The sequence below is a fragment of the Eptatretus burgeri genome, chromosome 12, assembly GCF_056783735.1.
Source record: "Eptatretus burgeri isolate ZD-2024b chromosome 12, Ebu_testis_v1, whole genome shotgun sequence".
NCBI lineage: Eukaryota > Metazoa > Chordata > Myxini > Myxiniformes > Myxinidae > Eptatretus > Eptatretus burgeri.
In genome coordinates, this window is record NC_140972.1 from 52,838,081 (window position 1) to 52,861,078 (window position 22,998).

Sequence of the window (22,998 nt, forward strand, 5' to 3'; positions counted from 1 at the left end):
GGCAGTGTTTTTCAGCGTGCTCTCAATGTTATCAAAACTTACCCATAACGTATTCAACGTGTGCCAGCGTTTTAGAAAAAAAATTCAAAAATCGGCATACGTTGGCTAAAACGTCAAGGTGTGACCGGGCCTTTAGCTACGGACAAAGGCCTTGTAGGCTGTGAGACGTTCTTGCACTTAACAATGCCAGATATAAGCAGGCAGAACAGCAACCAGGAAGCAGTTACAGAAAATACATCAACTAGCTTCACCAATCTGATAAAATAGATCAAATAAGGCAAATAATCCAGGCAGAGCACAAGTTCAAGATCTTTCACGAGTAGTAAAACGAGTATATCATCCAAGAGTAAATGTAACATAATTGAATTTCATTGTTGGACCCTAAGCCCTTGCAGCTTTACGGCGAGATAGATGGATGGATAGTAAGTGAGGTTATTTAAACAAGGAATTCCAACAACACTGCTTTTCAATCAGGTAGTTTCCTCACTCGGATTGGGAGTTAAATTGAGAAACCTCAACTTGAAAAAAGGAGAAATGCGATGAGAGTAGGGAAAGGAGCATTTGAGAATGCAGGAGAAGCATGGAGAGAAAAAAGGAGTTTTGGAGGATAAAGCAATGAGGGGAGGAAGGGGAAGGGAAATTGTCCAACATCCATTGAGGGGTGGTGGTCGTATAAATTGTGGTCCAAATTGCTAACACCTTATTTGCATATGTTACAAATAGATCTCATATTCGCTCTTGTGGAGGTTTTCTGCTGTGTCCAATATCCATGTCCTTTTGGAATCCCACAAACACCTGTGTGTATCATGCAACCTTCCTGCAAGTGTTTTTTTTTGTCGTGCAACAAAGTTTCAATTGTGTACGAGGAGTAGCTGAAAAATTTGTGAACTTTCAGGTACATTGCAAAATGTAGAGCACCGGTGCTGTATTTTATGCTATTTTTCTTGCAATTTTTCTGACTTACTTTTCCCCCGCCAACTATCCCACTGGGCGATATCATGTGACACAACTGAAAGTTGCTCAACTTATGGATTTTTAATATTGCTCAGCGAACAGCTTCCCAGAAGTTGCAGAAAAGTTTCATAGTGTGTACAGGCCTCGCGCTTCATTGTGCTTTGGCAACAAAGTATTCGGCATGTAAAGCAAGATTAGAATGAGGACCTGAGACACAATAAAATGCCTTGTGCTCACTTACTTGAGTCAAATCTCAGGTTTTATGATGATTTGCCCTTTTTTCAGAGCATTACACCACAATAAAGCAAACAAAAAACCTATTGTGCTTAAAACCGAGTCTTTTCTGACTCGAGATATCTCAAAGCTGAGAGGATCAGTGGAAGAGGGAGGTGGGTGGAAAATTTTCACATTCTTGTGTGGTTTTTTTTTAGAGTTGGCCCTAAATCCTAACCCTAACATGACCACAATGCCTTCTTGCAAAGGTTCAATAAAATATTGGGAATTTATCCATACCTTAGAATTAAATGATGTACGGTATTTTGTATGCATAGGGAGGACGGGAGAGGGTTAATTGGGAAAATAGAAATTGAGGGAAAGAAAGATAACGGGGAAGATAAAAGAGACGAGGAGCTGAAACTCTAAGTACCCAACCTTTTGGGTGAATTGTGGAATACATCTGTGTAATATGAAAGCTGAATGTTCAACGGTTTTTGAAATATCGTGTACACAAGCCAAGTTACTGAGATGGTTGCCTTGGCAACATAATTGAGCCAATTCCAGCCATGATCTAATTGGGTTGAGTTAATGTCATGAGGAACAGATATCTGCAATATGAAAGCTAAACATTCAACTGTTTTGATTTTTTTAATCCGTACAGAAAAGTACATGGACAGATGATCGGTTGGTCAGACGGAACTCAATTTAATGTCCCCATCTCCAACCTTGTAGGAGGGGCAGGGGACAAAATAGGACAGGTGATTTTGAAAAAGTAAAGGAGAAATGGGAAAGAGGTTTGGAAGGATATTATATCTGGAGGGAGGTAGCCAACGATGCCGGACTGACTCTGACTCGACATCCTTGCAGTTAGCCAGATTGGGTCCGGCGTTCTTGGCTACCTGGTAAACGGTTGTTGGGTGTGGTCATAATTGTGCCATTTAAGTGATTACATAATAAAGAGATGGTCCTTCACTGGCTCCCCTTACCCAAACTAAACGAAGAAAATGATTATTAGCAAAACAGTCCAACAAAACTTCACTCTGGCCTCCACCTTCACGATTTGGCAGCAACATCACAACAACCAAAGGGAGATTGATAAAGAATTTTAAGATTTTGTTTATTCATGAAAAGCTCGATTTTAGCAATGGATTGATTGATCGGACGACTCAGTTGGTAGCGTGATCGCTTCCTTGACTCCCTCCCTCCTTCATTGAGTTTTTGATGAGTGACGTGATCAAATTTTGAGGCACTGCATTTCAGAGCAGGACAAATGCTTCGTCATAGCAATGACAAATCTAATGGTCTCATTTTGTTTGCTTCTGGTTTTATTGACAAAGTATATTCTTGCCATTTCTGTCGAGTATACGTGTTGCGGGGATATTGAACACGATTATGATTTTTAAATTAATCCAAGAGTAATAATATGATTAGTCTTCCGTAGGGGACATTATTACGATTACACCATAGATGGTCTTCGGTCCATCTCCTTTAACATTATTAAATTGAAATAATCACGGTGGGACTTTCATGAGACTTGCGACAAAACATCCTTTATTTGTTGGTCATTATCGAGTTTTGCTCGTCCAGTTGAACTCACATTTGTCGTGCACGGGATCAAAAGGTCCGTCCACTTAGGGTCATGACTCAAATACAAAGCGTGTAATTTCGAACAAAGTGATTCACTTATTTTTCTGGATTACTCTGAAAAGGAAAATGATGTCCGAAAATGAACTACAATGCCATCGAGCCAATTGTTGTATACATTATTACCTGTTCACTTTCTACAAGTTGTCAAGGGTAAGAGCATTTTATTGCACCAAACTGGTCGATTTTTGCCTTTTCAATAATGTCTTTCATACTCATTGTATTACTGGATCTCAGGTGTCATGATTGAAGAACTGAACATTCTGTCGGGACAAAGTCGTTTCGATCACACAAATCAAAGTTAATTCTTTCGTTGGATCAGCATGGGCAGCGTCATACGGATTTGTATGAGCAGAGTTGAAAGACTGCAGAGAAAATTAGCAGGAAGCTGGGATTGGCTATGAAAAAGGTTCTTCAAATGTTTTACCTTGGGGATTTAATTGACACGTACGTGACTTGCCTGGCAAACAGCATTAAATGTCAAAATCCATAAAAAGCATTTTGCCATTACATTCACATCTCAGGATGACAGGTTCAGTCTAAATGGTTGACAAGTTAGGAAATGAAAATGAATCACATTTTTTTTAATTTCCATTTGGATTCCTGAGAACCCTCAGATTATGCTGTTCTTCCAAACCCAGTTTGGACTCGAGGATGATTAATAGACAGAGTCATTCTGGTATCCGAATGAGATCTTTTTCCATACAAATCATGAGTCTAATTAAGTGTTTCCATCACAAATTTCTATTGAAGCAATTTTTTGTGCACAAGAGTCGAGGCTCGTGGAGGTGCTAGAACATGGAATGGATCAGGATGCAACATAACAAAAGAAACAGCAGAAAGGAAAGGGGTAAATGCCAAGAAGGGGGAGACAGACACCAATGGATGTGGGTGGGGATGCAGGTGAGGATGAGCAGTGTTGGGGAGAATGCAGGGGTGCATAATATGGATGCAGAAACTAACTGTCAGAAAGGAAAAACTGGAAATTTGGAAATGAGTAGGCTTGGTGGGGCAGGGGCAGGGTATATCCATCCATCCATTGGGACCATACTCTGTGCAGAGCGTTGGTATTGCCTAAGCAGTCTCCTTGGCTATTGGACACAATCCTAGACGGGTCACCACCCCGACACAGGATACCAGCAATCTGGCACTCATTTTGCCGACCTCAGAAGGATGACAGGCAGAGTTAACCCCACCTGGTATTAATTCAACAGCTTAGTGGGATTTGAACTCAGGATCCTCGGATCCCAAACCCACCACCCTCACCATTAAGCCAACACCAGGCATATTTAATATACGAACTGAACAGTTGGAGCCGAACTGCTTTGTAACAACCGAGTGAACTCACTCATTCCATTTTTATCTGTTCTCAACTAATCCTATGAGTTGGGGGCTCCTGTATAAGCTTGGCTCATCAGAGTAACTATATGCACAGTCTGATCAGCTCGTATTACAAATATTTGGAAAAAACATCGTCGTGATGTCAATTGGTCAACCGCCTGTTGCTTGAATGCTTGATGACATAACCATTCCTTTGCAATGTTTTGCTGATGACTCCACCCTTTGCCATAACATCCCTCATTCTTTCGATAAGCAAGCAGCAGGCTCTTCTCTCTCTTCAGACCTTAATAGAATCACAAGCTGGTGGTACCCACCAACAGCCGTCTCAAGGTCTTCATCACCCACGATGTGGATAATATAGATAGTTAAGCTCAGGGCAAATTCTCACTGGACGAGTTCCACGGATATGTCCTGAGCGTACTTAGCGGCATTTTGTCAGCAGATGTTATTCCCGAAGTATTTTAATAAAAATTGTTCCTGAATAATTTTTGTTGAATTTTTAGTAGTACCACTTTTGATCTTTGACCTTTGAACCCAAAATAGGGTGACCATGACCTGAAATCATCAAAATGAGATCAGAATCAGATTCCCTGACCCCGAAAACCCCTAAAAAGTGGCATTATTCATGATTCTAGTCCTTTTGATTTTTTTTAACTACGATTGACCTCTAACCCGGATGGCGGCCATAATTGGATTTCGCCAATATGGCGGCCCCGGGGGGCACCCGTCTAAAATCGAAAAATTATAGTATGGGCAACATATGGGCTAAATTTGGTGCTTTTGGAAGAAACTGAACCAAAAAATCCCAAACATCCTTGATTAGTCAATAATTATCACTGCTAGCACACTGGTCCTCTAGCTTATCGTCCCTCCGGTGGACGGTGAATACATTGATGTATCACCCTGCCTGTGCAACACCAGGATGACAGTTTATAGCTGGCCGGGATTCAAACCATTGCGAGATAGATCAGAACAGAGAGTGCATACCTCTTGGCTATTCTACCAGCCTTAGTGGCACAAGCATGTATATGTATATGTGCATGTAATAATTCTCAGATCTTTTCAATGTCTTTATTATCGACTCTTAAGACATTGCAATGAAACTTCTGTGAAAGTAAAAGAAGAGATGCAGTGCTGTTGTGAGATTTTTCCAGTATTACAGCTTAAATTCTCCATTTGCACGACTGAGAAATTATTCTAGAAAAATGAACATGCAAGTCAATTAATGACCGATAACAGTTGTGCTTGTAACTCTGAACAAGCCGAATACAGTTAATTATCACTAAAACATTGATTAACAATATTAAAATACAGCAATAGATAAAAGCCAATCAAATAATAGCAGTACAGCTAATAGCTCATTGTAACTTGAAACACAACGGTCAGTCATTTTTTAACATTAATGGAGGAAAAGCATCCCCCAATGAATGTGAAACACACACAAACACACACCAAATAATGCATCAAAATAGTATTATATTTCTCTTGAACCTCCAGCAGCAAACAACACCTGATGCAGGTGAGCTGAACATTAGACTCGGGTGTTCAAAGCAGTACCCGTGTCTGCATATATGGCATGGCAAAATGCCGTCAGGCATCCCTCAGTGCCATCACTTTGTGATGAAATTCCTGAACTCGTAGAAAATCCAAAAACTCGTGTGCTCGAACAGTATCACAACGCCAACCGAGAGTGTGGCATTTTCAAGACTGAGCGTATTTGTAGTTTCAACCCACGACAGTGTTACTTTGCTTAGAAAACTTGTGGAAATAAAAACATATCATCAATGTTACCCCCAACACCTTTCCAAAGATTCTTTCAAACAACTATCTTTATTGTTTCGATTGTGAAAGGCAAAACCAATGTGACGCACAATGAAGATTCATCATCTTTCCTCCGGAGTTATTCTCCTTTTATAGCTTTAATCTGCTTCTGGAACGATTCGCTTTTACAACCAGTTAAAAGAGTCATGATTGAAAAGTTGTGCGAGTTTTTGGTTAAATGGAGTGTAAAATTCAGTGAGCATTTTAAACGTTTCTGGTAACATGTCTCCCAAGGTCTTGGCATGAGGTTTTCTCGAGTTTGCGGGACGAGCAGAGACCATGGCATATTCTGTCATTTCATCCACTGGTCCTGCAAAGAAAGCATGTGAAAAGTCATCTTTGCTTCTTTTTTTGGGAATATGTTATTGCACTCAGGGTTAGCATTAAAGTCATTAAAATGTTTAAATGCTCAGAAAATATTTTTCCATCAAAGCTTAATACAAAATGATGATATATAGGGATCGATATAAAGGTTTTTTTTTTGTTTGTTTTTTTTCATTTTCCAGGATATTCTGAACAAAGTTGTTTTTTCTAATTTAATGCCTGAAAAATTTAATTGAGCATTTTTCATTCAGAAATGGAAGGTGATGAACATTATATATATTTATATATATATATATATATATATATATATATATATATATATATATATATATATATATATATATATATTGTTGTGGTTACCAAATTCGCAAACCACCATTCAGGTCCCTTAGGTGAGGTATCTCGGTAAGTACATGTGTAGTTAGGCCCAAACCCGTTGTCTAGTGGGAATACATGTCATTTATGCGTGCTGCGACTCTTCAGGATAGCCGTTTTTCTTTTACTATCTTTATTTTGGACCAACCGCCATGATTACCACCACAATCACAACATCAACCACCAACCACAACGCCGCTTCACCACAACCGCCACGACCTTCCCGTCACACCTCGCAACCGTAGCATCGCCACCGTTCTTGCCCCGCTGTGGGTACCGGTGTTGGACTCGTGCAGGGCGCGCGTCGAACAGCGTGTACAAAATCACGGATTTTGTGCTTCAAAAACGGATCAAAAACGACACACGCCCACTTTTTGCCGTCCAATCGGTGAGCGAGGGGTGAATTGGCCCCGCCCCCAGGGCGATCGATATATGCAAATTTATGGATCAAAAAGCCTTCACGCCCACTTTTTCTCGGGCCAATGGGGAGCGAGGTGAAAGGTCGAAGGGAGGGGGTCAAAGATGAGAGGGCGAGGCTACGGGGCTGATAAAAGGACCGTGTTCGTCAGTCAGGAGAGTCCAGAGGCGGAGAGTAGGAGAGTCGGAAACAGAGAGTCAAGACTTCGCGGGCGGTGGAGCTGCTCGTCGTGTGCGTTGGAGTCGGAACGGAGGGGACGGAGCTGTGGAAAGGCGGCGACACCAGACGAGGGGGTGCTCGCGTTGTGCAGGAAGCTGCACCCGAGGGAGGCCGACAGCGCGACCTGGCCGAGGTGGAGACGCTCGTCGCGGGATAATAAAGATCCTCTATACCCCGAGCATCAGCAACCCCCTCCTGTTTCCCCCCGCGCTGAGATAGTGCGACCAAGGGGGCCCCTTTCCCACCCCCTACCAGACACTGTCCGCGAGGCCCGCGGAGTTGAGGCGCCATCGCCGCTCCGCGTCTCATCACCAGACGGGTAGGCGCGACCCGGTCTCGGCCTCAGGCCCGCCTCATCCTTGAGGGTATTCTTTTCCTTGGTTTTGGGTATGTGTTGTCGGCGCCGTCTGTGAAGTAGAATTGTATAAGTGTTGCCGTGTGCTCGGTAGTCGGTATTAGCTCTGCATTGTGTTTTCGCTTTTATATTTGCTTTTTGTGTAAATTGAATTGTGTTTTCTTTTTTCTGTGTGCTTTTGGTGGAATTGTATATGTGCGCTTTCCGTTCATCGCGAATAAATGTGCTTTGTGTTGAACTGTTCTCCCACTTCGCTTCGTCATTTCTCCCTTGCTTCATCTTGCTTCACGTAAAGGGTTGGTAGTGGGCTGAATACGCCCGATAATTAATCGAACCGTCGAGGTCGACGATAACACCGCTCGGTTATTCTGATAGTACGGAACGGGTCGCTTAAGTGGCCCGTGTCCGAAGTCGACCTGCGGCGAGGTGCGATCGCCCGGTCTACCCTCCGCGTGGGTACTTAGGTAGGTCGAATTTGGCGAGCAACCCTATCCCACGCGGGGGCTGATTGGCTCGATCGCGGTGAGACCGAAAGGTCCACCCGTGACTGGTTCCCGGCGTTAGTCCGAGAGGGTCACGACTGGATTGTCCATCCGGTGGGCGACGTGCCGCGATTCGAGTTACGTGGCCGTCAGCACGCCGGCGGGCGCGAAATCCGCAACAATATATATATGACTCCTCCCACACTCCTCAAGATGAAGACGCTGCATAAAGTAACCCAAGAAGACACAAGGTAATGCTACGCTGTTTTGAACCCTTCCCAGAGTTCCTCAACAACTGCAAAGACGTTCACACATAGTACACACATGAGATTCCCAATGTTACACACCCCCTCAGCTACCAGACCGGTTTCCTCACTTGTTGGCGAATCATCAGCAATAGCGAAGACAGCAATTCATACCAATGAGGCTCCCAAGCGTGTTCCACGTGCAAACGTCAAAAGCAGTTGGTTTATTAGGTGAGAGCTGATTGGCTATTCCCTCCATTCACAGGTGAGAGATGTGGGTGAGTCTTTCTTTATTTCTACATTGACTGCATTTGACGTTTGCACGTGGTACACGCTTGGGAGCCTCTTTGGTATGAATTGCTGTCTTCGCTATTGCTGATGATTCACCAACAAGTGATGAAACCTGTCCGGTAGCTGAGGGGGTGTATAACATTGGGATTCTCATGTGTGTACTATGTGTGAACGTCTTTACAGTTGTTGAGGAACTCTGGGAAGGGTTCGAAACAGCGTAGCACTGACATTGTGTAAGTCTTGTTGGGTTACTTTATGCAGCTTCTTCGGCTTGAGGAGTGTGGGAGGAGTTAATTATTTATATAATCTGAGACACCTGGGTTTAGTTGATTAGGTGAGAGCTGATTGGCTATTCCCTCCATTCACAGGTGAGAGATGTGGGTGGATCTTTATATATATATATATATATATATATATATATATATATATATATATATATATATATATATATATATATATATATATATGTATATATATATATATATATATATATATATATATATATAAATGTATCGTACTATTATGTGTGTGTGTGTGTGTGTGTGTGTGTGTGTGTGTGTGTGTGTGTGTGTGTGTGTCTCTTCCATAACTCCAAAACTATGAAACCTAGCAGTTTGAAACTTTGCATGTATACTAAGGGAACTCCAAGGAAGGGCAAGAGTGAAAATTGGGTGTTTGGGTTAATTAAAACATCCCTTTTGAAGCTAATTAATGGCCTTATTTAATTATATCCTTTAACAGGCGAACCTCGGCCACCTCGCTCTATATGAGGTCTTAAGGTGTTACCTGGGTTACTTCGCTGTGGTCTGAAGCCACCATGTTTTATGGCCTGCTCTACCATGCCTTGACTTGGAACAGGCCATGACAATTTCTAAATGATAAAGTTTCTTTTTCACTTTCCTCACTCATACTATCGAATGCCTGTTCATCAGAGTTATGAATCACGAGGTACAGTGCAATGCTTATGAACGCCTGGAGACGCCAGTCTTCATGGCTTTATTTCATTTCCGCACATGCCATAACCTCAAGAATCTCTTAAACTAAGATGAATTACACCCATCACACGCAGCTGTTTATAAAGATTAATGTTTGTGCACATATCCCTGAAACGTCTCTGTGAATGCAACGTTGTTTTTTGGTGAAAGCTACTCAAGGTTTTAGGGTTGTATGCAGTATGTACTGCAGTCGGTAATCACACTGACTCCAATCTGCTGATTCCTCAAAAATTGCCGACATCGGCCAAGCACTAATGTGTGTGTGTGTGTGTGTGTGTGTGTGTGTGTGTGTGTGTGTGTGTGTGTGTGTTGTTCACAAAGCATAACATATTCTCTCTGCTAACTCCCCTATCTCTTACGCCTTAAGCTAACGACTTACGCCTCGTCTACTGTATATATATATATATATATATATATATATATATATATATATATATATATATATATATATATATATATATATATATATATATATATATATATATATATATATATATATATATATATATATATATATATATATATATATATACAGTAGACTAGGCGTAAGTCGTCACCATCGGGACCGAGAAAAAAGTGACGACTTAGAAATGTGACGACTTACGCGTATGCGAACATTCATGATGACTGTGGGGTGAAGGATGAAGTCGCGCGTGGCCTGGACACATATGTGTGAGAGCCGGCTATTGTGCCAAAAGGAAAACACAATCCTCGGGGCATAGGTGGGGGTTCATTGGTGAGTTGGAAAGTGATCTAGCAAAGATGGAATTCATGAATCAGTTTATAAAAAGTAAAGATAATGAACAACTCTGTAAGACAACTCGTATACCATCGGTGATGGTATGGTGACAAATTACATGACACACAGTCATCGTGGTGATGATTACCACTCAATGCCTATGTGTAAGTGAGTGCGGTAATGTACAAAACAAGCCAATATAAAACCATGATCGGACTTCAACACTAAGCTCGATCGATCCTTTACTTCTTCACGAAGTAATCCGTTATGTTTGACTGCCTCAAACTCTTGGGCATCTGGTGCATGAGAAAGGATTCAAACCGGTCATTGTATTCCATGATGTTGTCTGGGCAATCCTCCACCGAAAGACAGTATCGGCCGAATATTTGGCCGAATCGGCCGAAACGGAATATTTGGCTGAGCCAACATTTGCCGAAACCAGATGATGAGCACATCATCGACATCTTCAAAGGACACACATTTCACACATTTCACACTTCCCCCGGCCTCACGATCTTCTCCACTTGTCCAAATATCTTGCCCTTATTCTTCAAGATATCATTCAATGTCTGTCGTTTGATGTCCAACTTCTCAGCTATGTCTGTTTTCTTCATCAGTGGATTTGCCTCACAAAACTGGATAATGTCGTATTTTTCTTGGTAGGTTTTAGTTGGAACCTTACGCTTAGTCGCCATTGTCCTGCCTGCAGTGCGATCAACGTGTGTACGCAGTTATAAATAGCCTATCACTGGCGGTGTAAACCAATGAGCGAGCATCACGATTCCATGAAACCGGGCTTCTCACGAGGCAGCAGTTCCGTATGACGAGTTAGGAGTGGTAATTTACTTGAGTTTCCATTACGTGGGAATGGACAACATCTGACGACTTAGACGAAGTGACGACTTAGAGATGACGACTTACAGATGGATGACCCTTTATTCAAAGGGATTTAACATGAGATAAATTCGGGACTTTTTGACGCTGCCGACTTAGGCGAAGTGACGAGTTACACGCTGCTGACTTACACCTAGTCTACTGTATATATCTTCTTCTTCTTCTTCTTCTTCTTCTTCTTCTTTCGGCTGCTCCCGTTCGGGGTCGCCACAGCGGATCATCCGTATGATCCGCATCGTGATTTGGCACATGTTTTACGCCGGATACCCTTCCTGACGCAACCCTGGTCGTCTCTTACAACACAGGGATATGGTACACCTATTTTAACCGGGGTATAAACCGGCCCAGTAAACTGGTACTCATTTCGCCGACCTCGGAAGGATGACAGGCTGAGTCAACCCCCTGGTGTATTAATTCAGTGGCCCAACGGGGCTTGAACTCAGGACCTTTTGGATCTCAAGCTGCTGCCCTAACCACTACGCCAACACCAGGCTCGTATATATATATATATATATATATATATATATATATATATATATATATATATATATATATATATATATATATATATATATATATATATATATATATATATATGCAAATACAATCCGTCGCTCCGCTGACAGGAGGGTATAAAGTAGGGGGCTGAGAGAGGGAGGGGAAGCTAGGAAGGGGGAAAGAGCGAGGAAGGGGGGATGTGGGGAGAGCTAAGCCTCACCAAACATTGCTATATGGTGGGACGGAGAGATGTGAGGAGGGGGGGGGAGAGAGAGAGAGAGTATGAAAAAGAAGAAGAGAGAAAGGTGAGGGGTGGAGGTGGGGTTAGTCAAGAGAATGATATGTTATGCTTCATGACTGAACACACACACATACACAAAAACAAACTCATGTCAGAACAGCTGTACACACCACAATAAAACAGAGTTTATAATATAATCTGCTGCCACATCTGCAAAAACTTTGATGTCCCATTTCCAGAAAATTTGTGAGAACATGAACCAAAAGTAATCACTGAAAACATGGAAGTACCTACCGCTCACATACAAACTAATGCTTCCATCGAGCATGAACATTGAAAACAAAGCGTTGCGACCAGATATCATACTTCGGGACAAAAAAAAAAAAGAGAAGGAAGGCATTGCTTATTGAGGTGTTAAGAGCAGTGATTTTGGATTAAACGATGCAGAAATCAAGAAAATGACCAAACACCAAGACCTCAAGAATGAAGTGAGAAGATCGTGGAAGCTGAAGAATGCCAAAGTTGTCCCAGTGATAGCTGGACCTTCAGGAATTATTACAAAGAACCTCACAGAGATATTAAACAGAGCGGCAATACCTCTGGATGCTCACCTGTTAGAGGCTGGATAAGATAACCAGGCAACCACTGGTAGGCACGGATGACCCACAAACTATATAATGGAGAAGAAAGTAAATACCTATGGACTCTTTTTAATGCCATGAACAAACTTTGGTACACGACGGGTGATAAAGGTTGTGGTTAAGCTTCATCGAAATTGTGTGTGTGGTTTCAGAAAAGAAAGCAAATATATATTTGGGGGGACAACGCCCCCCTCCCCCATTTAGAACCCCTTCGACCTATGGATTTTTTTTTTATGTCATGAATAAACTTTAGTACCTCATGGGTGGTGAAGATGGTGGTCAAGTTTCATTGGAATTGTTTGTAGTTTCTGAGAAGAAAGCAAATGCATATTTTGGGGGGAAATCCCCCTCTTTCCATCGACCCTCCTAGACGCCAAATATTTTTAATGTCATGAACAAACTTTCGTACATCATGAATGGTGAAGATGGTGGTCAAGATTCATCGGATGTATAGTTTTGGAGAAGAAAGCAAATACATATTTTGGGGGACAACCCCCCTTAAATACCCTTCGAGCAGATTTTTTTAATGCCATGAACAATCTTTGGAACATCATATATGATGAAGGTTGTCATGAAGTTTCATCGGAATTGTGTGTATCATTTAAGAAGAAAGCAAGTACCTCTTTGGGGAGGCAACCCACTCCCCCCCCCCGTAAACTCCCTCTGTAGACCCCTTCAGACCCTGTTTTTGTCTTTTTATGCCATCATGGGTGATGAAGGTTGTGGTCAAATTTCATTGAAAACATATGTGTAGTTTCTGAGAAGAAGTTGCAAGTATTTGTGGACGGACAGATGGACGGACGACGTGCCATCCCATAAGCTCCCCAGAAGTACTTTACAGGTGAGCTGAAAACCATCCCTGGGAATATTATTACAAACGAATGACAGTTGGAAGCTGCCGGGGCTCAGCGACGATCCTGAAGAGAGCCCTCGGCACAAAACTCTGAGAACAGAAACTTCACAGCTTGGTCCATGAATCATGACCCCTTACTGAAATGAAGGTGGATACTTTGAGCCTACCCTGGTAGAATTCCATTTCACATTGTGAAACCCAATATGAAGATATAACAATCAACGACCCACACACACACACACACACACACACACACACACACACACACACACACACACACACACACACACACACACACACACACACACACACACACACACACACACACACACACACACACACACACACACACACACACACACACACACACACACACACACACACTGCCTTTTATTAGTATAGATATAGGTGATGTATTCGACTGCTTACGTAGAGCTAAACTTAGATTCTTTAAAATCATTATTTTTTATTAAAATTGAAGTATATACCGGAACACTGTGCGAGGTATTGTGTTCTATGAACTCTCCAGTTTGAAAATGTCTTTTTTTTTAAATTCAGGTTGGCCTGTCCATGAAGATGAGTCATTCTCATTCAAAACCATGGCTGAAGAAGCTCCGAATGCAGGTTGAAATCCCCTGCACTATGTGATGTATTTTCCTTTTTCTACAAATGTCCTTTTATTCATATTAAAGTATCATGATGTTTATTGGTGTCTTTTTCGTGCATGTAATTAATGTACAAGCTCCACTTTGAGTTGTTGATCAACGCAAATTACAGTGATCTGAGCTTCAATGAGGAGCCTGCACATGTATCAGATGAAGGAAAAGAACATTAGGAGACATTAATTTACTTTTACGTGAATTGTAAGGACATTAGTGGAAAATTTACAAATTATCTCATTAATATTCCATTTGAATATGCAATCCCAGCTTCCTAAGGCTTCCTTCAAAATGCAACCATAAAAATGCTGATACCCTGGCCAGATCTCAAAAATGCAACCATAAAAATGCCGATACCCTGGCCAGATCTCAAAAATGCAACCATAAAAATTCTATAAAAGCTTGGAGAACGTCAAGAAAACAAACGAATACAGATTAACACTTGCATTCCAGCTCAATCCCAACAATATAAAAATGTATATTTCTTGGCCTTTGCAGGTTTTACAGGCCACAGTTTATAGTTGCATTTTGAAGGAAGCTGTTTCGACTGGAAAATGTCTCCAAATCTTACAATAATGCACACATCATCAGTTGATGTAAGGTTTGGCATAATAAATAAACAACTTCCTTATAAGTAAAATGTTGATTTACCAAGCTGCAGGAAGTTGATGATTTTTCTGATGAAGACCACAGGGTTTTTGCTGAAGTCTTCAAGGCAAAGTACAAGAAGCTGGTCTTGAGGGAATGTACTGAGCCAGTCCAACAGGAATACAACGTACAATCCAATCCGTAGCCGTACCTAAAAATAATGAGAAACATATGCATCACATTCTTCAAAGCTGGGGTCTAGTGCTTCCATGAAGATGAGTCAAGGATGTTACCCCATGCACACGAAGCAAAAAGCAGGGTTAAGCAAATGGTTCATGTCCATCCGTCTGTCTGTAAACAAACGTCAGTTTACGATCGAGGAACGACTTCTTTAAATTGAATGTGATATTTTGGACATGAATCGGAAAACAAACCTGCCGTTTAACAGTACTCTGACTCTGAATCCGTCCTGATCGCACTTGCACACAGAGTGAGGTAATATTTTTTTACTCTGTCTGCCTGCCTGACTGTCAAACAAATCATTCCAAACAGGAAACTGACTGTTTTTAAGGACGTCATAAAGGACACAAACAACAGGCACACATAACTAATGCAATGTGTTCGATAGGGTGGTGTAATCGATGCTGTGGAGGTAAAATGGTGGTAAATTCTGGAATAAATTTATATATATGACTTTTACAATCTTTATTTTATTTCAATTGAATTATATACTTGAACACTGTAGAGCACAAATCGCCTTCTTTGCACTTGCAAGAACCTCCAGTTTTGCCGTACTCAGACATGTTAAATAGGATGGTGTATAAGGGTGGTGTACAAGACTGCTTCAATGGTGCTAAACTTCCAGAATTTTTAAAATGATCTTTAACATCATTATTTTATTAAAACTGAAGTATAGACTTAAACACTGCAGGGGGTATCATGTTCTATGAACTCTCTCGTTCTAACTGTGGATAAGTTGCTACTTGATTACAGGTTGCTGCCAAAGCAGACATTGACCAGGATAGAAATGTTGGATTGGGCCACAGAGTATTAATTGGGCACACAATAGCCTATTTTTTGCAAAATGCATTGTGGAAATTTCTTTTTACGTCCATAGGTAAGTGTCATCAAAAAGAAAGCCAGCTTAACATGTCTATCGAATGGCCGGAACACTCTATGGTACAATGCTGTGCCTGCAAATCCACAGGATGACAGTTGAATTGTACTCCACCAAACATCAAACTCAAACTTGGCAATGAAAACCTTTCATCGAAACATAGGTTGCTGCCACTAGAACAACAAAAAGGTTGCATCACTGATTCGAAAATGACTTAAGTTTATGGGAAGGCGAGTATGAAGATTGTTCCTTGCCCAAGGTAACACATTGTTGGTAGGAATGTTTGTAACCAACCTCCGTTTTAATGTTTTTCACTATGATACAAGTACTATTTATTCGAACTTCCAATTCCAGGGGTATCTCAGCATGGACATGATTCTGCTTTCCTCAAAGTTATTGAAAGCAAGGAAAGTCCAAATGAAAAACATATGTTGGATTCCTGTAATATGTTTTTCATTTATTCAGGCAGAAAACGCAAAGCAAAAATTGCTGTGTTTATCGATTCTATTGTATTAAATTACCAATTGCGTTGTCTCTCCTCATTCTTTGTAGTGCTTCCTCTTTTTTTTGACTCACTTCTCTTTTCTTTCCTTTCCCCTTTAGCAACCATATACATCTCTACTAATAAATGTCAGTGTGTGTGTGTGTGTGTGTGTATGTGTCTGTGTGTGTGTCTGTGTGTGTGTGTGTCTGTGTGTGTGTGTGTCAGTGTGTCAGTGTGTCAGTGTGTGTGTCAGTGTGTGTGTGTCAGTGTGTGTGTGTAAGAGTGTGTGTGTGTCAGTGTGTGTGTGTAAGTGTGTGTGTGTCAGTGTGTGTGTGTGTGTCAGTGTGTGTGTCTCCTCCATAACTTCAAAACCATGAAACCGAGCAGCCTGAAACTTTGCATGCATACAAAGGGAAGTCCAAGAAAGTGCATGAGTGAAAATTGGGTATTTGTGTCAATTAAAACATCCCTTTTGAAGATAATTAACGGCCTTATTTAATTATCCTTTATCAGGCACATCCTCAGCCACCTCACTCTCTGGGATTTTAAGGTGTCTCCTGGGTTACCTTGCTGGGGTCTGAAGCTGCCATGTTTTTTGGCCTGTTCAGCCAGGCCTTGACTTGGAACAGGCCACAACGATTTCTTTACGATAAAGTTTTTTTCACTCTACTCACTCATATTATTGAATATGAGTGAGGAGCCTAGTTCATCATAGCTACAAATCGTTGGATACATTTCAATGCTTATAAATGCCCGGAGATGCCAGCGCTTGTGGCCTTATTTCATTTCCGCACATGCAATAACCTCGAGAATCTTTTAAACTAAGCCGAGTTACAAAATTAGAGTTCTAGAATTGAACTGAGCAGCAGTTCCAACTGCTAAAAAAAGTTTTCATTTGTCCAATTCGGACATATTTGATATTCTGGGCATCTCTGGGAGGTGTATGTTAAATATGATTGCTAATCACATGCCAAGTGAACCGTTCCTTATCACCCATTTCGTTGAAGTGCTTAAGCCACTTGGCGAACGCTCTACAATATTCACACTGTCACTGAATATTGTATAACGATCGACTTGAACAATGTTCAGAGGCCACTCACCTGCGATGGCCCGCAATTGTTTTGCAGTCACTTTGGCATAGTTAAATACAAATAGAAAAAAAATGAAACATTTTGTTCACATCATGGCAGGATCACCGAGAGGTACGCACACTTACTTGAAGCTGTCTAGTTTGGTTTGAATCCCAACCCAGCTATAAACTGTCATCCCAGTGTTTCACAGGCAGGGTGACTCTTCAATGTGTGTGCCATTAAACTGGACTTGCATCTGCTGGAATTGCTGCCTTTCCCTCCTCCCTTCCCCTGTCATCCCCTCCCCTCTTCCCATCTCTGCCCCCTCTCCCTCTGTCTCTCCCCCACCTCTCTCTCTCTCTCTCTCTCTCTCTCTCTCTCTCTCTCTCTCTCTCTCTCTCTCTCTCTCTCTCTCTCTCTCTCTCTCTCTCTCTCTCTCTCTCTCTCTCTCTCTCTCCCCCCTCCCCCCCTCTTTCTGTCTCACTCTGTCTCTGAAGTGTCCATCCATCCAATGGGACCACACTCTGTGCAGAGTGTTGGTGCTGCCTAAGCAGTCTCCTTGGCTATTGAGCACAATCCTGGACAGGTCACCACTCAACATAGGAAATCAGCAAGCTGGCCTTCATTTTGCTGACCTCGGAAGGATGACAGGCAGAGTCAACCCCACCTGGTATTAATTCAACAAATGAGAAGGATTTGAACTCAGGATCCTAGCATCCCAAGCCCACAACCCTAATCATTAAGCCAACACCAGGCATGAACATATCCAGACTGCAGTTATGTCCATACGTGTCTGGACGATGGTTATATCTGGCTGGACCCTCCCCTTACACTGGTTCCACTTGCCCTCCTCTTAAGGCGCTGTCACACCTTGACGCTTTAGCCAGCGTATGCTGACTTATGAAAAATTTATCGAAAACGCTGGCACACGTTGAATACGCTATGGGTAAGTTTTGTATACGTTAAGAGCACGCTGAAAAACACGGCCATATGTCGTAGTACGCTGGCTTTCATCGTTGTACTTTGCGGTTGTCCTCAAATTTTAGCATGCTTGAAATTTTACGACGTATGCCGGCGTATGGCTCACACGTTCCGCTACGCTGGCCATAAGTTGTAGGCACGTTATGCGATCGTTGACACACAGACACACATTACTTGTAAGTTACTCATAAGTCGAAACACGTTGAGGTAATGATTAGCGTACCCAAAACTTATTTATAACCTATGAGTAACGTGTTGTAGGCACGTTACATGATCGTTGACACACGTCGAGGCACGTTATGCGATCGTTGACACACGTCGACACACGTTACTTGTAAGTTACTCATAAGTCGAAACACGTCGAGGTAATGCTTAGCGTACCCAAAACTTATTTCTAACCTATGAGTAACGTGCTTTGAACTTATGTGTAACGTACCTCCAACGCATATTGACGTATGTAGACGTATTTGATTGACGTCTTCCGGACGACCACTTAACTTACTGAACGTGTTTCTAATTTACATCTACCGTATAATGGCGTATTGGCAGCGTTTAAAAAAACAACAAAAAACAACAATAACTTCCGATATTTCGTCACGTGCCGTTACGCCACGTCCGATTGCCTCTTCAGTTTGCTCATGTCTTATTTTTGTTCCTCCTCTGTGAATATTTTCTGTTTGAGGATATTGTCACGTCGACGTCGAAACTTAAAAGCAAATGTCCGAATAAATTTTAAAATTCGTGATATACTAAAAAATAAAAAAATTAAAAAACAACAGCAACAACAACTTCAGATATTTCGTCACGTGCCTTCACGGAGCCAAGGAGAGAAAAAGAAAATGTGCCTTGACGGAGAAAATAAGTTTCGGGTACGCTAAACATTACCTCGACGTGTTTCGACTTATGAGTAACTTGCAAGGAACTTTTGTCGACGTGTGTCAATGATCGCATATCACGCCTACAACTTATTCCCAGCGTAGCGGAACGTGTGAGCCATACGGCGAGTACGTCGTAAAATTTCAGCATGCTTGAAATTTCACGACGTACGAGACGTACCACGAAATATGACAGCGTACTTCATCGTTTTTCAGCGTGCTCTTAATGTATACACAACTTACCCATACCGTATTTGACGTGTGCCAGCGTTTTAGACACATTTTTCAGAGGTCGGCATACACTGGCTAAATCGTCAAGGTGTGACTGCGTGGTTGACACTTCCAATTCTCAGGCGGTTATGATTTAAATCGGCATGCGGTAGGTTTTCAACAGGCTACGCCACGAGTTCGTCGGCGATACGTGCAGCGCGCTATGCCTAAGTTAAACTATCGTTGGGCAAACGTTGTGAACGCCGACAACACGCTAATCATTCATTGGTATAAGTTATCTATAAGACAACGAAACGTTCTGTGTACGTTACTAATACGTTATGCATACGACCAAATCGTTATGAATACGACCAAAACTTGAAAAAAAAACATCAAAATTTCAGCGTATGCCAACGTTTTACATACATTTTTATACGGTGCCATTGCTGGCTAAAACGTCAAGGTGTGACAGTGCCTTTACACTGCCTTCTCTTGACGTATCTGGGCAGTGGTTATGCCCAGATTGTGGTTATATCCACCTGGACCCATCCCTCACACTGCCTTATCTTGCCCTCCTCTCATGGTGCCTTCTCTTTCCCTTCCCTCACACTGCCTTCCCCTCCCCTCCCCTTACACTTCTTTTCTCTCCCTTCATCCTGCCTTCCCTTCCCACACTCCTCTCTACTCCCCCACTCCTCACTCCCCCACCTCTCCTTACTCCTCCCTTCTTCCTTGCTCCCCCACCCCTCCTCAGTCTCCCTGCCTCCTCGCTCCTCCACCCCTCTCCCCCTTTAGTATACCTGTCGTCCGGACAGTGGTTATGTCCAAACGGACCCTCCCTTCAGACTGCCTTACCTTGATGAATTTGGACAGTGGTTTTGCCCAGATGGTAGTTATCTCCACATGTATCTGGATGGTGGTTATCTACGCACGTATCCAGATGGGAGTTATCTTCACACGTATCCAGACGGTGGTTATTTCCGTACGTATCCAGATGGGAGTGGTTTTGCCCAGATGGTAGTTATCTCCACATGTATCTGGATGGTGGTTATCTACGCACGTATCCAGATGGGAGTTATCTTCACACGTATCCAGACGGTGGTTATTTCCGTACGTATCCAGATGGGAGTTACCTTCACACGTATCCAGACGGTGGTTATTTCCATACATATCCGGATGGTGGTTATCTCCGCACGTATCCAGATGGTGGTTATCTCCACACGTATCCAGACGGTGGTTATCTCCGCCCATATCCAGACAGTGTTTATCTCCGTACGTATCCGGACGGTGGTTATCTCCGCATGTATCCAGACGGTGGTTATGTCTGGATGGTGCTTTTGTTTGAACTGACCCTCCTCCCACGCTGCCATCCCTTGCCCTCCCCTCATGCTGCCTTCCATTCCCCCACCCCACCTCGCTCTCCCCTCCCTCCTCTCTCCCTCTTCTCCCTCCCTTCATCCTACCCTCCTTCCCCTCACCCTACCCTCCCTCCTCTCTCCTTCCCCTCCTTATTGCTCCCCCCCCTCACCCCCTTAATATTCCCACCAGCGAAGCGATGGGTTGTATTTGCTTGTATTTTATATATGCAAACATAGTCGATTTCTGGATAAAAAGATTGTGGAAAAGGGTGGAGTGAATGGAGTCTGGAAGAGGAGAAGTAGGAAGTGGATATGGGAGAAAGCATTCAGGTGACAATAGGCAGCACTCTCAATTGACCGAAGGAAGAGACAAGAGATGACAGACACTGCGAGTCAGTTAGACAGGCTGGAGACAGAAGGATGAAAGAATAGAGGTAAGCATTCAGCTTAGAATTCGGAATGGTAACTCAGTGTGGAATTCTTGAAGAGTCTATTCAACCTGGGTGAGCTGCTGGTGGTTTGTAAAAACAGATATCTGCAATGCTTTCTTGTATCAAAGGAGCTTCAGGCATCAGAAGAATGCAGTAAGAGACAAATGAAGACCTTGACTTTAAAGAACATGAAATAAACATTGCTGAAGACATTTTCAAATTGATTACAAAGAAATGTATAAGGTGCAGTCACAGAGTTTGCTGACTAATTTTATTCACAGAAAGTGTCGAATATTTACCAGCCAACAAGACCTCTTCTTTTCAACTTTATTCTAGAATTCCTTCAACTTGCAGAAATGTCTTTGGTCGTCCTGTTTCTGGAGTTTTCATTGAACCACCGTCTTACATTGAAGATTATTGTTGGTGCATTGTCCAAAATATACCTTCTGAGGGCACCGTCCATTTTAGAGAATGATCGTCATCGTCATTCATATGCAGCACATGGCTGTGGGTTAGCGTCATTCATTGCAGGGGTGTGGCGGTGCTGCTGATATAGTGCCCCGTGTATGTTAGAGCTGTAATTTAACTAGGACCCTGGCGATAACTCGCTTCCTCTTCACGGATGCCAACATGAGATTTAAAAAATATCTATCAACTAATGCTGGCAGACGAGAATCCAGCTTAATTTCCATCCGAGGGACGGCTCACACATTGATGTATCATCCTTCCTGGAAACACCAGGATGACAATTTATAGATGGGTTGGGATTCAAACCCAGTGACATCCAGTCCACAGACAGAGGTGAGTATGCATGCCTCAAGGCTCTCCTGCCAGCCCTTAGAGAATGGTGAAAGTTGCTTGTCGCAAATCCTTTAATAAACTCAGTGGTCGACAACTTTAATTCCATGTTTAGCCATAAACTAGTGTGTGTATGTCACAATTTGCTATGGAGCATTGCCATATTGCAGGAACCTTTGCCTGGGTGCCCATCTTTCCAGATGGTATTGGTAGATTGTATACATTAAGCATGATTGTGAAGCACTGTATTCATTGCGTGACTGATGCAAAAGATGATCAGTGTCTTCGTTTACATTGCGATTCAGGATGTCTGAATTAATGGTCCTGATAAGCAATGTCAATGTGAAAGTGAGTTTGTTTTAGCAAGTGTTGTGTTCTTGTAACCATTCATTCAAAGTTTAAAGCAAAGCATGATCTTCACTTGTCACTTGCTCACTGATGTCCTGAAACCAATCGCACAATGATAATCAATGAAAATAACTTCCCGAGGGCTTACCATGGTATCATCCAGGAGTGACAATTCAATCATGTCGCACTATTGTATAATTGCTTCCTCATAAACGCATTCAAATGGATTACATTAAAAAATATATATATAATAATAATAAAATAAAATCAGTCAGAAAATGTTTTGGTCGAATATCATGAAAATTGTGCTAAATAGGTAACAAGAGTGGTGGTTTTCACAATAATAAAAAAGAAAATATGATAGTTTACTTACCGACATGTCAATGCTGAGCTTGAAGTCGTAGACGCAAACACGTAAAGAGTATTCGGATGTGCAGTTGAGAAACATATTAATGGATTCTTCAGTCTTTTTATGAAAATCCTCCACAGACTTGTTATGTTGTCCAAAATAAAGGTAATCTGAGTAAAGCCTG

At 42.1% G+C, this 22,998-nt stretch overlaps 1 protein-coding gene across 2 annotated transcripts in view; it reads right to left on the reverse strand.

The window, feature by feature from the left end:
- Positions 1-5,212: 5,212 nt before the first annotated feature.
- CHST15 (carbohydrate sulfotransferase 15) overlaps positions 5,213-22,998 on the reverse strand; it is a 53,405-nt gene continuing 35,619 nt past the window's right edge. For both annotated transcript variants that reach the window (XM_085850583.1, XM_085850582.1), the window contains 3 exons: positions 22,839-22,995; positions 14,857-15,004; positions 5,213-6,286 (listed from right to left, as the gene is read on the reverse strand). In XM_085850583.1, coding sequence (XP_085706709.1) covers positions 6,102-6,286; positions 14,857-15,004; positions 22,839-22,995 — 490 coding nt within the window. In that variant the 3' untranslated portion in view covers positions 5,213-6,101. The remainder of the gene's footprint in view (positions 6,287-14,856; positions 15,005-22,838; positions 22,996-22,998) is intronic.